At 37.9% G+C, this 12,548-nt stretch overlaps 1 protein-coding gene across 18 annotated transcripts in view; it reads left to right on the plus strand.

Annotated features, from left to right (window-relative positions):
• Positions 1-12,548, plus strand: part of LOC142358961 (uncharacterized) — a 140,896-nt gene that overhangs the window by 84,918 nt on the left and 43,430 nt on the right. For 17 of the 18 annotated variants that reach the window (XR_012761995.1, XR_012762001.1, XR_012762002.1 and 14 more), the window contains 2 exons: positions 9,336-9,421; positions 11,039-11,177. Coding sequence is in view for 1 of the 18 variants with exons in the window: in XM_075411843.1 (XP_075267958.1) it covers positions 9,336-9,421; positions 11,039-11,177 (225 nt within the window). In the remaining 17 variants the exon portion in view is untranslated. Of the gene's footprint in view, positions 1-9,292; positions 9,422-11,038; positions 11,178-12,548 lie in introns of those variants that run through there. The other variant, XR_012762003.1, reaches the window with a different exon arrangement.

Here is a 12,548-nt window from a genome sequence, read left to right on the forward strand (position 1 = left end):
AATATTTGACGACATCTCCTCTTATATTCAAGAAACTGCAGTTCAGCTCAGGTCGGTGTTCATGGGGCAAAAGGTTCTTCTAAACTTAAACACTACAATACTCACACAGCAATAGGCATAGTAAACCAGATCTGCGGTTCTTTAAATCCATTATCTTGTCTCAGTGGCCCTCAATAGTGGTTTCAGAGGAGGAGTAGCAAGGTACAGCATTTATTTGTCAGAAGTGTAGGTTGTAAAATCCAGCTTTTACTCGGTCTTCCCAAAAGCATTCTCCCTAGCATTTTGAGAGGCTGAATAAAGTGCCTGGCACATGGACAAGATCTGGAAAATATCACTGGACTTCATTCGTACTTTGCAATCAAAGTGCAACTAAGCTGCTTTTGGTCAAATGCTGATATTGAACTGAGGTCTGCATAGCTGACAATACCTTATGTTTTTTTTTTTTTTTTCTTTACTATTAATAGATTTTTGTAACAGTTAAGAAGAGAAGATGTTAAGGCTGAAGCAAGAGTTTGGGAGTTCAGTTTCTGCTTTTGGATGCTCTGAGGACTTCTTACGTAACTTTAGGCAAAACACCATTTTTCTGAAATAAATTATGTCTGAAATTAAGCTTAAGTAAGTCATATTCCCATATCACTTAGCTTTTTCACAAATGTGAAACTTCTGGAGCTATGCATTTTAACCACAGAAAGTACTACTCTCATTGCACAGCCAATACAACCATGAGAGGAAACATGAACTCTTCTGCAAGCAGCTGTGAACAGATTTTGTATCCTAATTTCATTCTGAAAATTTTTCATACCAATGGAGGTGGGGGATCCAGAAACAGAGTCTGACTTCCAAAACCCAGACAGCATTTGAAAGTCTGACAGCAGCTGGGGAATCCAAGAAAACTGAATAAAATTTATCTGAGAGCCATTGTGAGGTTCCAAGTTGGGCTGCTGTTCTCTATTTCTTACACCTTTATTTTGTAGAGCCTCGCTGCACCTCAGGTTTCTCTGTTCCATAATGTAACAGAATTTTCTGAAAACATAGAGTGAATAATTTGCCTAGCAACTGCGCAAGGAACACTCTTGAAGAAATACTTTAAGCAGAAGAGTTTACACCATTTGCTGCAATTTTTGCCTTGTGCGCCATATGCCTTTTCTGTCTCTACTGTAACTTTACTGGTAAATTAGAAAGAAATAAACAATGGCTAGGCAATGCATTTGTCGCACTCATGTCTTGCCATGGTCTAACTTTGTTACAAGACTTATAATCATGCAAAGGTTCCTCTTGTTTCATTCAGAATATTTAGGACAATAGCTTCAATTGCGAGGAATTGGAACATTGGTTGCTACTCCAGCACTTCTTTCTGGCATTAGCAAACTTCATGGCTTAACAAAATTTGGTGGTAGCAATGTTCTTTGCAGTCATTTCTACCACCTTCTGTTGAAAAAGAAGCTGCCTATTTCCACACATGCAGCTGTCAGCATCTTGTCCAAACCTCTTAGTTTTATTGCTGTGCAGATCACTGCTGACTACTTTTCAACACTTCGAGAGTTGGTGCCTAATCCAGCTATTGCCAGTTTTCCTTACCTGTTTTGTCACATATTGCTTTCACTATTGAAATGCAGTCTTTTGGACTGGAGATAGATAATTCATAATTTAGTATTAAACAGTGAGAAATATTTATCAGAGTGTTGTTTTTTCTTATTTTCTTCTTTATTGTTTTTTTTGTTTGTTTGTTTTTGTTTTTTTTTTTTTTAAGTGTTACGATTCTTTGATGCTTTCTACAAAACAGATAACTGAAAAGTTGATCACACATGCAAGAGGGAAATACATGGCCTTTAAAGGTCCCTTCCAGCTTAAACCATTCTACAATTCTATGATTCTATATTTAGATGGAAAGATTGAGATAATTTTTTATTTTCCATTACTGCTTTATTTTCTCCTTTTTTTTTTTTTTAACATGTAAAAATGAATTAGAAAGGTGACAGTATTTTTGCTTGAATTGTTTTCCCATTCCTGTTTGGTTTCAGCTGATGGATTTAAACCCTGGTGTCCTCTGGTGTCTTGGATGTTGGAGCACACATACCTTAACAGAAGGAATGGGAAGGCAGAAGTTGAATCATTTATCATACAAGTTAATAGTAATTTCTTCAGAGTGACAAATAAATTATTAAATTTACAGTGCTTTATAGACAATAAATTGTCTATAAAGCAATTTGTCTATAAATATAGCTAATGTCTATACCACCATATTAGGCTCAGGACTCATGCTGAGAACTGACATCAAGGCAAGTATACAATAAGTCTTAAAAAGCTCAACTCTTTCAAGCTGCTTTCAACAGATGTAATTAAAGTGGCTACCTTACAATCCATTACTTTCTGCAACATCATTCTGTTTCCCTCATTTCCTTCTAATGACTGAGACATTCAGGTTCGACAGGGTTTTAATATTCATAACAAAAGGAAAGAAGAAGAGTAAAAATAAATAAAAAAGCTAGCTTTTTCCCTTTTCCTGATCCTATATTAATTACAAAGGACATGGCAAGTTTTTCTTTAACATGTTAACTTTGAACCATAGAGGAATTTCGTGGTAGACTGCAAACAGGTACAAAAATGTACATAGAGCCTGTCTGTTGGAAGTTAGTACCAAACCTCTGAGTGCCATCAAAACTGTGGTGTATGGTCAGCTGTTGTGGAGAGCTTCCCTACATAGGTGTATGTGGTAATGTGAGAGCATGGGCAAGGGCCACTGCTCAGGAATTCCAGGGAAATGTTACATAGGTCAAATAGTGCTAATTGATTTCTTTTAATGGAAAGTTGAAAAGGAACTACAGTATAGGCCTGTAAGAAGAGATACAGCTGTTCATCTCTTCTCTGCACTGTGGGCTACAAAAGAATGCAGAAAACAAAGAATAAAAAACATCAGTCCTCGGTCTGGTGTTTTGTTTGTCTTTTCTCTTTTTCTCCAGAAAAATGCTCTCAAATTAGCAATCTTAGAAAATGCACTATTAAAATTGTGAAATTCCAATGTTTTCAAAGGTGATTCAAATAAGATTTACATGTTCCAGTCAACTCTTTTCAAACACCACCCTTGAAAAGACTTCAGGGGTAGTAATGAGTTTTTGAAGACTAATTCAGGACATGAACGTTTAGGCAACAATTTCTGGAAAAGAAAATGTGGAATGTCCATCACATGCACTGTAAATATTACAAAATTTCTCAAAATACTGATCAACAGATAACATTTCTTTTGTAGTTCTAACATCTTTCAGTAATTTATTCATTTATATTTAGTTTAGAGAACTATTGTTCTTTTGTGATGGCATCATAAAAGTCTATGTAATGAACTAGAGTTTTTATTCATCTACTACCTCTGCTTCCCTGGGAAACAGTGATGGTAGGGCATTGCTTTGCACTGCTTTGATGGACTCCTGGTAGGCTGCTCAGAAGTAGTTTTGATGGGGCAAAGAAGCAGCTTTTTAAAGACTTTCCAGCCACAGAAACAGTCCGTGATGTAGCAGCTGGCCAGGGGAACATGTCAAAAGAGGAATGCAAGGGCTATCCAGGGGAAGACAGGACAAAAGAACCCTTGAGGCAGCCTCTTAAATATAACTCCAATCTGCCAGACCTACTCTTTTTAGATCATTAGCTCTAGAACCTAACTCTAATCAAAGTTTCTGCAAATGAAGAGGCCTCTTTCTCACCTCTTGCAGGCCACATGAAATTAACATTCAAATAATAATATCACAAGCGTGATTTTAGAAGGATTTCACAAGGGTTAATAGCAAAAGTGTGACACAAATTTTTCATTGAACTGTTGCTGTTTAAGAAAGTTCTCCCTTGGTTTAAAAAATTATATATGAATTTGTAGCAACTAATACTTGAACAGCTTCATAATCATAATGAAATTATAGACATATAAAATTATTTGCTCCTTGCAGCAAATAAGATGCCATTACACATCGGTATTGAATTGTAACTGAATGTCTGTGCACTCTCACAGGAATTTCGAAGTATACTACATATTTATCCAGCAGTATGACACTGGGTTGAAAAGAGGTAACATTGTGCTAATTTTTGGCTGGTGTGTTACGTAATCTAATTGATCCTGCCATGTGCCTATACCTGGGTAAAATAGGGTAGGTTTAGGCTGGATATAAGGAAGAAATTCTTTACAATGAGGGTTGTGAAAAACTGGAACGGGTTGCCCAGAGAGGTAGTGGAGGCCCTAACCCTGGAAACATTCAAGACCAGGTTGGACAGGGCTCTGGGCAACCTGATCTAGTTAGTGGTGTTCCTGCTCGCTGCGGGGGGGTTGGGCTAGATGACCTCTAAAGGTCCCTTCCAACCCAAAACTTTCTATGATTCTATGATTCTATAAGTAATTCAATATTATCTACATATTTCCTTTAATAAAACCTACTATAATTAGGGCAGCTCATACTCTTGCTTGAGGTCATATTCAGGTTGCAAATATACAAAAGAGTGATAGAATTGTGGCTGAGAGTATAGATAAATTGATTTTTTTTTATATCTTCCAGGTGCTTTGTACTGGTTTCAGCTGGGGTAGAGTTCATTTCCCTTACAGCTAGTTGCATGGGGCTATTATTTGATTTGTGACCAAAATACTTCTGATAACACAGATTTTTCAGTTTTTGCTGAGTAGTGCTTACACAGTGTCAAGGAATATTCTGCTTCTCACACTGCCTCACCAGTGAGCGGGCTGGGGGGCTCAAGCAGTTGGGAGGGGACACAGCTGGGACAGATAACCCCAAATGACCAATGTGATATCCCAGACCATATAATATTGTTCTCAGCAACAAGAGCTAGGAGAAGAGAGAGGAAGGGAAGATGTTCAGACTTATGGCATTTTTCTACCTAAGTAACCATCACAAATGATGAAGTCCTACTTTACTGGGGATGGCGAAATGTCTGCCTTTGAGTAGTGAATTAATTCCTTACTTTGCTTTGCTTGAGTACATAGTTTTTTCTTACCTATTAAATTGTCTTTATCTCAGCCCAAGAGTTTTTGCACTTTTACTGTTTTGACTCTCTTCCTCAACCCATAGCAGGAGAGTGAGCAAGAGGTTGTGTAGGGCTTAGCTGCCTATCAGGTTTAACCTACAGTACACCTCTGGTATTATTAGGTCTTGTAGTTTAAATAAATAGAATTTGTAGTTCAGGATTATTTCACCCTTGAAGACCAGCATTACAGCCACAATTCTAGCATAGACCTAATTTCCAGCTGACACAGTTCTCTGTAAATATACAACCTCAGGAAATTTACATAAGGCACAAAATCTCTTGAGGTGTTATTGAGTAAATTTTGTCAATGGTTCTTTCGTATTTTTCATTGAAGAGATGAATTCTGTGTGAATTTTTATGAAATTATGACCTGTCTGCTAATATTCCTTTCCTTTTTTACTAATTCTAACAGAATAAACTATTTGTACTTGTATTATATCTGCTAATTACATAAAGTCTCTAGCATACATAAAATATAAAGGTTTGAGAATTTGTGTTTTCACATCTTTGAAACCTTGCCTCTTCTCAAAACCATGTCTATGAGAGGGTTGAATAAACTTAGCCTGGCTCTTCTGATCTGACTGAAAACATATGGCTTAGTCTGGGTAATGTTTGGAGAGATTTCTCAAAGCAATATTATGAATGAAGTACCCAGCTTCTACTGGGTAGTCATGGGGATTTGGGAGTCTGAAATCCATCTGTTATCTTTCTGTAAAATTGTTCCCTTTTAGTGTGGTTATAATTGAAATAGGAGAATTAATTAACACTTCAAGACAGGAGAGGGGTCAAAACTCACCAGCAGTTGGCATATAAATTTGTAACTGTTGCAAGAAAATTCAGAACTGTTGTGAGTTCTGTAAACAATGTAAGATTAAGTGTAACTGTGTGCAACTATCAATCCAACTACCAGCTTTTAAAATTCTCCTACAGGGCACTGAAATACCCAAATCAACTACACTTTGTGTCGAGGTCTATAATCTGTATTGTTTTAATGTTTTACTCAATACCATAGAACAAAAACTTACCAAAGTGAAAGTATAGCCAATGTCTTGGATATTATTTAATTTGTGGGTGTCGCGTTAAAGGGGGGGGTAAGGGGAGTCTGATATTCAACTAGCCTGCCAGAGGCCTTCCAAGGACTTTCACCGAAACAGTTTCGCAAAGTTGAAACAATGGGTAATTTATTCAAGCGACAGTTATCACAGATTCGGAATTGCCGTTGATAAATTCACTGTCTACAAAAGTTGAGCTCAAAGTAATAGTTTAGCGCTTTAGTTAACAATGTGTTCCCGGGGATACGTCTGACAAAGTCAGAGGCGCGACTCTTACCAAAAAGGCGTCCCTTCTTGGTGGGGGAAGAGAGGTTCAGGCCTGTCGACCCGTCCGTCAGGTGAAGTTCTCGCTTGGCTCCTCCTCCCAAAGAGAGTTTTCAAGTGCCAATTTCTATACGTTTGGAAATCTTCTTTGCGAAGTGGGAGTAAGTCAATTATTGTGTATCGAATGGCTCTTGACATGGAATGTCTTGTCGTCAGAAGCGGGACTCAGCATTGTGACACGCCTTCGGAGTGGGCATCTTGGTATGTGCATTCGGCGGCCATCTGTGCTTTATCCAAAGCAATCTCTGAAGCAATCTCTGGCTGCGCAGCCTCCGCAGCAGTGCCCCACAGATCACCGAGTTTACAGTGATGGGCTATCCCCCCTTACTTTTGTCTGATAAGATAAGCGCCAGTTATTTACTTCCTTTGTTAGCTCTTCGGCTCTTGACACCTCAGTCCATTTGTCTTTTGTCTTGCATTCGACAAGTCCAGCAAGGCCATCGATTACAGTGGGTTTGAATGAAATAAAAGCAAAGATTTCATGTAATGTATATTGTGTGTCAGTGCAGAGGGCTTGCTGCAGTTGAAGTAAAAAGCCTTCTTTCAAGAAGACAGGGGGGAAAAAGTGAGCCAAAGAATCACTCAGATAATAAAGGTAAAATGTCTGCTTTCCTACCCACATAGTAAGCTAGGAAAAGTTCATTTTCTTATAAAGAAAGAAGGAAGTCTATCCAGTGTTAGCAGAGTGGCTGGAATCAAGTAAATGTACTGCTTGCTAGCTGCATTACCCAACCTTGCTGACTTCTGCTAGGGTTATAGGGAAAGAGTCTGAAAGCAGCTGCAAAGCAACGTTGTATATGTGCTGTATGTAAACTAGACCTTCATGTTATACATTATCTAAACTTCCTAATATATCCATCCTAATTTTTGATGACCTCAAATCCTTCTTAGAAAGTTTTTCTTTTTATTTGCTATGATGTCTGCCTAGTATTGAGAGACTCTCAGACAATATAACAAAGAGGATTTGAGATGAAGCTGAATATGTTTCGCTTTCTCTCCAGATACAGCAAAACCAATATTCATAAATACAAATACGCACACACACAGAGACTCCCTCCGCTTCGACCTCCCCCATACACGTATATAAGCACTTACAGATGGGTTTGAAAACTGACCGTGGAACCAAGACCTGAACATTGCTGCTAGTCAAGTTGCTAAGAACCAGTATACTGCCCAATGTCAACTCTGGGGAATAAATATATCCCTGGGAAATTTAATTTCCTTGCGCAAGAATACAGAACTGTATTTTCTATGAGGAACTCTTGGCTAAAAATCACCTTGTGGCTGCTGGAAATTTCTGAAGTGTTCCAATAAAGAGAGGCCTTTCTTCACACATGTACTTAAAACAGACAGAGAAATCTTGATGTAAAGACTGGAATCAAACCTATCAAAACTGAGAGATTAATTTAAAGCAGTAATATGCAGACCTGGTCCTCCTAGAAGTGAAGAGAAAACATTTTGGCTGTTTTAATCAGAGAAAACAGCTTCTGCATAGATAATTATATTTCACCTGAGACTGTATAAAAAATTCTTCTCTACACATTTGTTTTATGCAGTGATCATCATATGTTTCGTTTTTTTCTAGAAAACAACAGAGAGATAGGGGAAAGAAAGACCACCAACTGTCTTGCTTTTATAGAAACTGACAAAAATGATTAATTTCCTCATTAATTTTGACAATGATCTATTTGTTTATTTTTATTACTAATGGGGAGGGGGGTAAGTTGTTGCATGCCTATGGCTGATTGCCTTCACAGAGTCTTCAGTAGGACAAGTTTACTACATCATTTTGGGATCACTAGCTATTTGTAAGGTCATGAATGTCAGTGTATTTGATACCAAAGACGTACATGAATTTCACTCAGTAATCCTCCTAAAATATCTTGATAACTGCTAGCAAAAATCCTTCCTGTGCAGCAGATAGAGCTGAGGAACCTAGACCACAGCAGAGAAAGACCATCTTCCCTGCACAACGCCCCTGCCAGCTACTGGTTCACTACATGCTGGTTGAGCTCCACCAGAGTGCTGGAAAAGCAGTGGGTTGTGTTTCTTTTACACCTTAGATGATGACTGTCATATTTATGAAAGGAATCACATCCTGTATTTTCTCTTTTTAAAGCTTTGTAGCTGGGCATTTAGGCACAAAGAGGTAATGACTTGAGCCTCTGCATTTGACTGAAGTTAATGAAAACACTACAAGTGCTTGATACTGTGCCTGACTGTTCACAGAACTAGGCTCTTGTAAAAGAAGTTGTTCAGCAAACTGATACTACATCTGCTGAATTGCAAGATATCATTGTTTCTCACATCACACAATGCTTCCTGCCTTCTGTGATTGTCTATGGCTTTGATTTGATCCTGGTGAAGACAGCAGACAAAGATATTCATATAAAGTGCTGTGACAAGCATACAAAAAAGTGTCCATAATGTCACAAAACACAGGTGATATGAACATAAAGAACTTTATCACTCATGAGGTCATGCATGACTTCTATTTATAAACCATGAAATGCTGTAAAATGTTCTTTGTAAAGCAGAGTATCCCAGAAGAGAGATAACACTGCTAGTCTTCTCCAGCTATAAATTTTTCACAGTTCAATAGAAATCATGGGAAAAGGTGCCATTGGCTTTCCAGTTTACTACAAAAAGGTTTACTTTCTCATATCTGTAAAGTGAAGTGGAGAGTATTTTCTTGAAGAAAACTTCTGGCTTGCAACTGGTTGTAGCAAAGCCCTAAAAATATATCAACAAAAATAAATAAGAAATAATACAATTGATGTTATTATGCAATGTTCTGAATTGGGAAAAGAGTCAACAAGAACTTTGCTACTTGGTCTGCTGACATGGGAAGGTAAATGTCAGTTATGTAACAGATTCATTTTTACGCATGCTGCCAAAAACACAGAAAGTTTTCTGACATAGAAAGTATTTCTCATCCAACAGCTTCCACAAGCAAAAACCTTTTTTCTCTACATCCAGAAATGACAAGACCATTCCTGCATTCAAAATGTGGTATTCTCTTAGAGATGGTGAGTTCTTGCATTCTGAAGACTAAAAATTCTTTTTAATAGTGTTAAATAAATGTGATTTTTCTCTCAGGTAAAGGTTTACTTCAATTAATGTTTAGTGCTGACCACTCCAGGATTTGTATTAACCAGTCTCAGGAGTGATTATTGCATATGTTAGAGATAAGAGTGTGAACAGATATGTATTTGTGCAGTTTCTCCTGCTCAAATGTGTTTAAAATCTATTTCATGGGAAATGCTTCTGTCTGGACTCTGCACTGCCAAATACAAAATCCCAGGAAAAGCATGGCTTGATGGTCATTAATTCATTTCTTCTCTCTTCCTTTACAAGGCTAAGAACAGAAAAGAGCCTAAAATGGAGTAGGTTTAGATAAGATATTTTGTAGAAGGACTTTTGGACCAAAAAGTACCACATTTGGTAACTGTTTAACTATGCCTTGTTAGAATTCTAGAATCATTTAGGTTGGAAAATACCCTTAATATACTTAAGATCGCTGAGTTCAACCAGAAACCTAACCTGTCCTGTCAAGTCCACCATTAAACCATGTTCCTAAGTGCTGCATCTACACTTCCTTTAAATACCTCCAGGGATGGTCATCCAACCTCTTCCCTGGGCAGCCTGTTCCAATTCTTGACAATCCCTTCAGTAGAGAAATACACTCCCCTGGTGCAGCTTAAGGCTATTTCTTCTTGTCCTGTCACTGGTTACTTGGGAGAAGAGACCAACATGCACTTCACTGTAAATGTCCTTTCTGGTAGTTGTAGAGAGCGATAAGTTCTCTGTTCAGCCTCCTTTTCTCCAGACTAAACAACTCCATTTCCTTCAGCCACCTCTCATAAGACTTGTTCCCTAGGCCCTTCATCTGCTTCATTGCTCTACTCTGGACACACTGCAGCACCTCAATGTCTTTCTTGTAGGGAAGGGTTCAAAATTGAACACGGTATTTGGGGTGCTGAACACTGTATTAGATAAGCAAGCTTAAGGATTGAGCAGAAGTAATAAGGTAACAAAGGCTATTGATGAACTTCTGGATACAGTACAGAAGAAGCTGATGGCCGGTAACAGTTTTACCAACAGGAATTCTTAATTATAGAAAGAAGACTAAGAGATAGTCTTAAGCAAGCTCAAGTCAACTTTTCAACCAGTAAGTCCTTCTAGAAACCTTGTCACACTCAACTATTTTCTGTTATTTGGGAACATGGCAACATACAGCTAATACTTTCTTACTTGTGGCACTGAAGACTTACTGCCAAATGCAACAAAAGCCCAGATGATCTGTCTGTGACACTCAGATTAAGTTGAAAGCTGATAGACTCCTACAGACTAAACAAAATAAAATTTTTAAAAAATCTGATGAGACATAGGAGTCCTAAAAAGGCTATTAATCAATACAATACTGAAGGTGAGGAAATGTTTATGGTTAAAAGAGAAATTTGTAGTGGAAAGATCCAAAATAAATTTTCTCTGGTGACCTTTAATATGATAAAGCTATTCCATTTTGTTAAGCGTCATTTGTTAGAATAAAAGAAATGAAAGATATGAGCTTTAAGACCTGTCTATAATTCTTGTCATCTTCTGTGACTCTAGGATCAAGATGAATTTTTGTTCTTATAATGCAGACTTCCTGACAAAGCAGATAAGAGGAGACAAGGACTACAGTCTACACAGTTCACAGCCAAGCCTTGCTCAACACTTAAGATCCAGCTCAAGTTCTTCCAGTACCAAGTCTCTATTATTTTCCTTTCAAATTCTTATGCTGTAAGTATTTACTCCTTTAAGTGTTGTTTGTTTTCTGTTAAGAACCTGGCTGAGCCAGGCCTATACTTCTAAAACGTTGCTTTACCTTACAAAGTGGTCTGATTCCATAACCCTGTTGCTCCAACAGTGGTAGTTCAATGTGCAAAAAAAGATTTGCACTGCACAGAGCCCAGTGGTGGTATTAAAATGTTCTGGTGCTTCTTAACTTTGCGTTTTTTAGCTCTGCAAGTTTAGTAAGCTGCTTTGTAATGCATAGACTACGTAGTATCATGTTATACACAAAACAAAAGGTTGTGGAAATTCTTGACAAACACCTGCAACACTGACTCTAATGAAAATGTACTGGAAGAAGAAATAATGTCTTACAGGAAGATGTGGTAGAAAGAGAAACAAGTAAGAGACTCTTGGATGACAGAGACTGTTCTGTTCATGCTCTTCAGGGCCCTAGATGGGAAGGGATGACCTTTAGCTCTGTAGTTCCCTTTGTCTCATGAAGAAATAGGAAAGGAAAGCATAGAGTTTTGCTTTTTTTATGTCAGAAAGAACTCCCTGGCCCATTGCAAACCAGAACACAGATACGATATTCCCTCTGTGCCTTGTGGATGGGAAACGGGTAGCAAAACCTCCTTCACTGTTCACTAGCCAAATAGCTGAAGTTCACTGCAGAAATAAATCACACTTCAAGACACCAAATTGGTAATTAGTAACACTATTTTTTCCTATATTTTTCTCTATCTGTTTGAAATTTCTCAACTTACTTCTCCCCAGTATGCTAGTTGCCATAACAACTCCTTATTTTGATCTCTTTCATCATTGTTTTTGTGGTAAAGGTTTTCAGTTTGAAGGTAGGTTGCATCCTGCCAGGATTGCTCAGAAGCTGTTGATCCTTTTCTCAGGAGAATAATGACCTCTTCTGTTTGGCCTCAGGTGAAGATGGTGATTTGGCACAAGCTTATTACAAAATAGCAGAAGAACCCATGTAGACTCATTTCCCTGCAAGAAAATAAAATGTAGTAATCCCTTTAAAAGACACTTCAGCACTCATGATTTGAATCCAGTTTGGAAAATAAACTAATTACTGAAACTGCTACAAAGTATTAGGGTAATTTCTTCAGCACTTGACTTGGAATTTGCATACTGGTATTTGCTGTTTTTATAAAGAATGAGGTTTAGTGCAAGCACAGGCTACAGAGGCTGAAAACGGCTTTACTGGGCAAAGGCTGGTGGGTCACACACCCGTTATGTAAGAGACTTGTAAATCCTTTGTGGCTTAGTGAACTGAATAAACTGGCTTTTATAGGCTGAAATCATGCAAGACAGACAAGAACAACAGATCTAAATGCCCCACCAACATAAGGAAGATCAGAATCA

The sequence above is a fragment of the Opisthocomus hoazin genome, chromosome Z (genome assembly GCF_030867145.1).
Source record: "Opisthocomus hoazin isolate bOpiHoa1 chromosome Z, bOpiHoa1.hap1, whole genome shotgun sequence".
NCBI lineage: Eukaryota > Metazoa > Chordata > Aves > Opisthocomiformes > Opisthocomidae > Opisthocomus > Opisthocomus hoazin.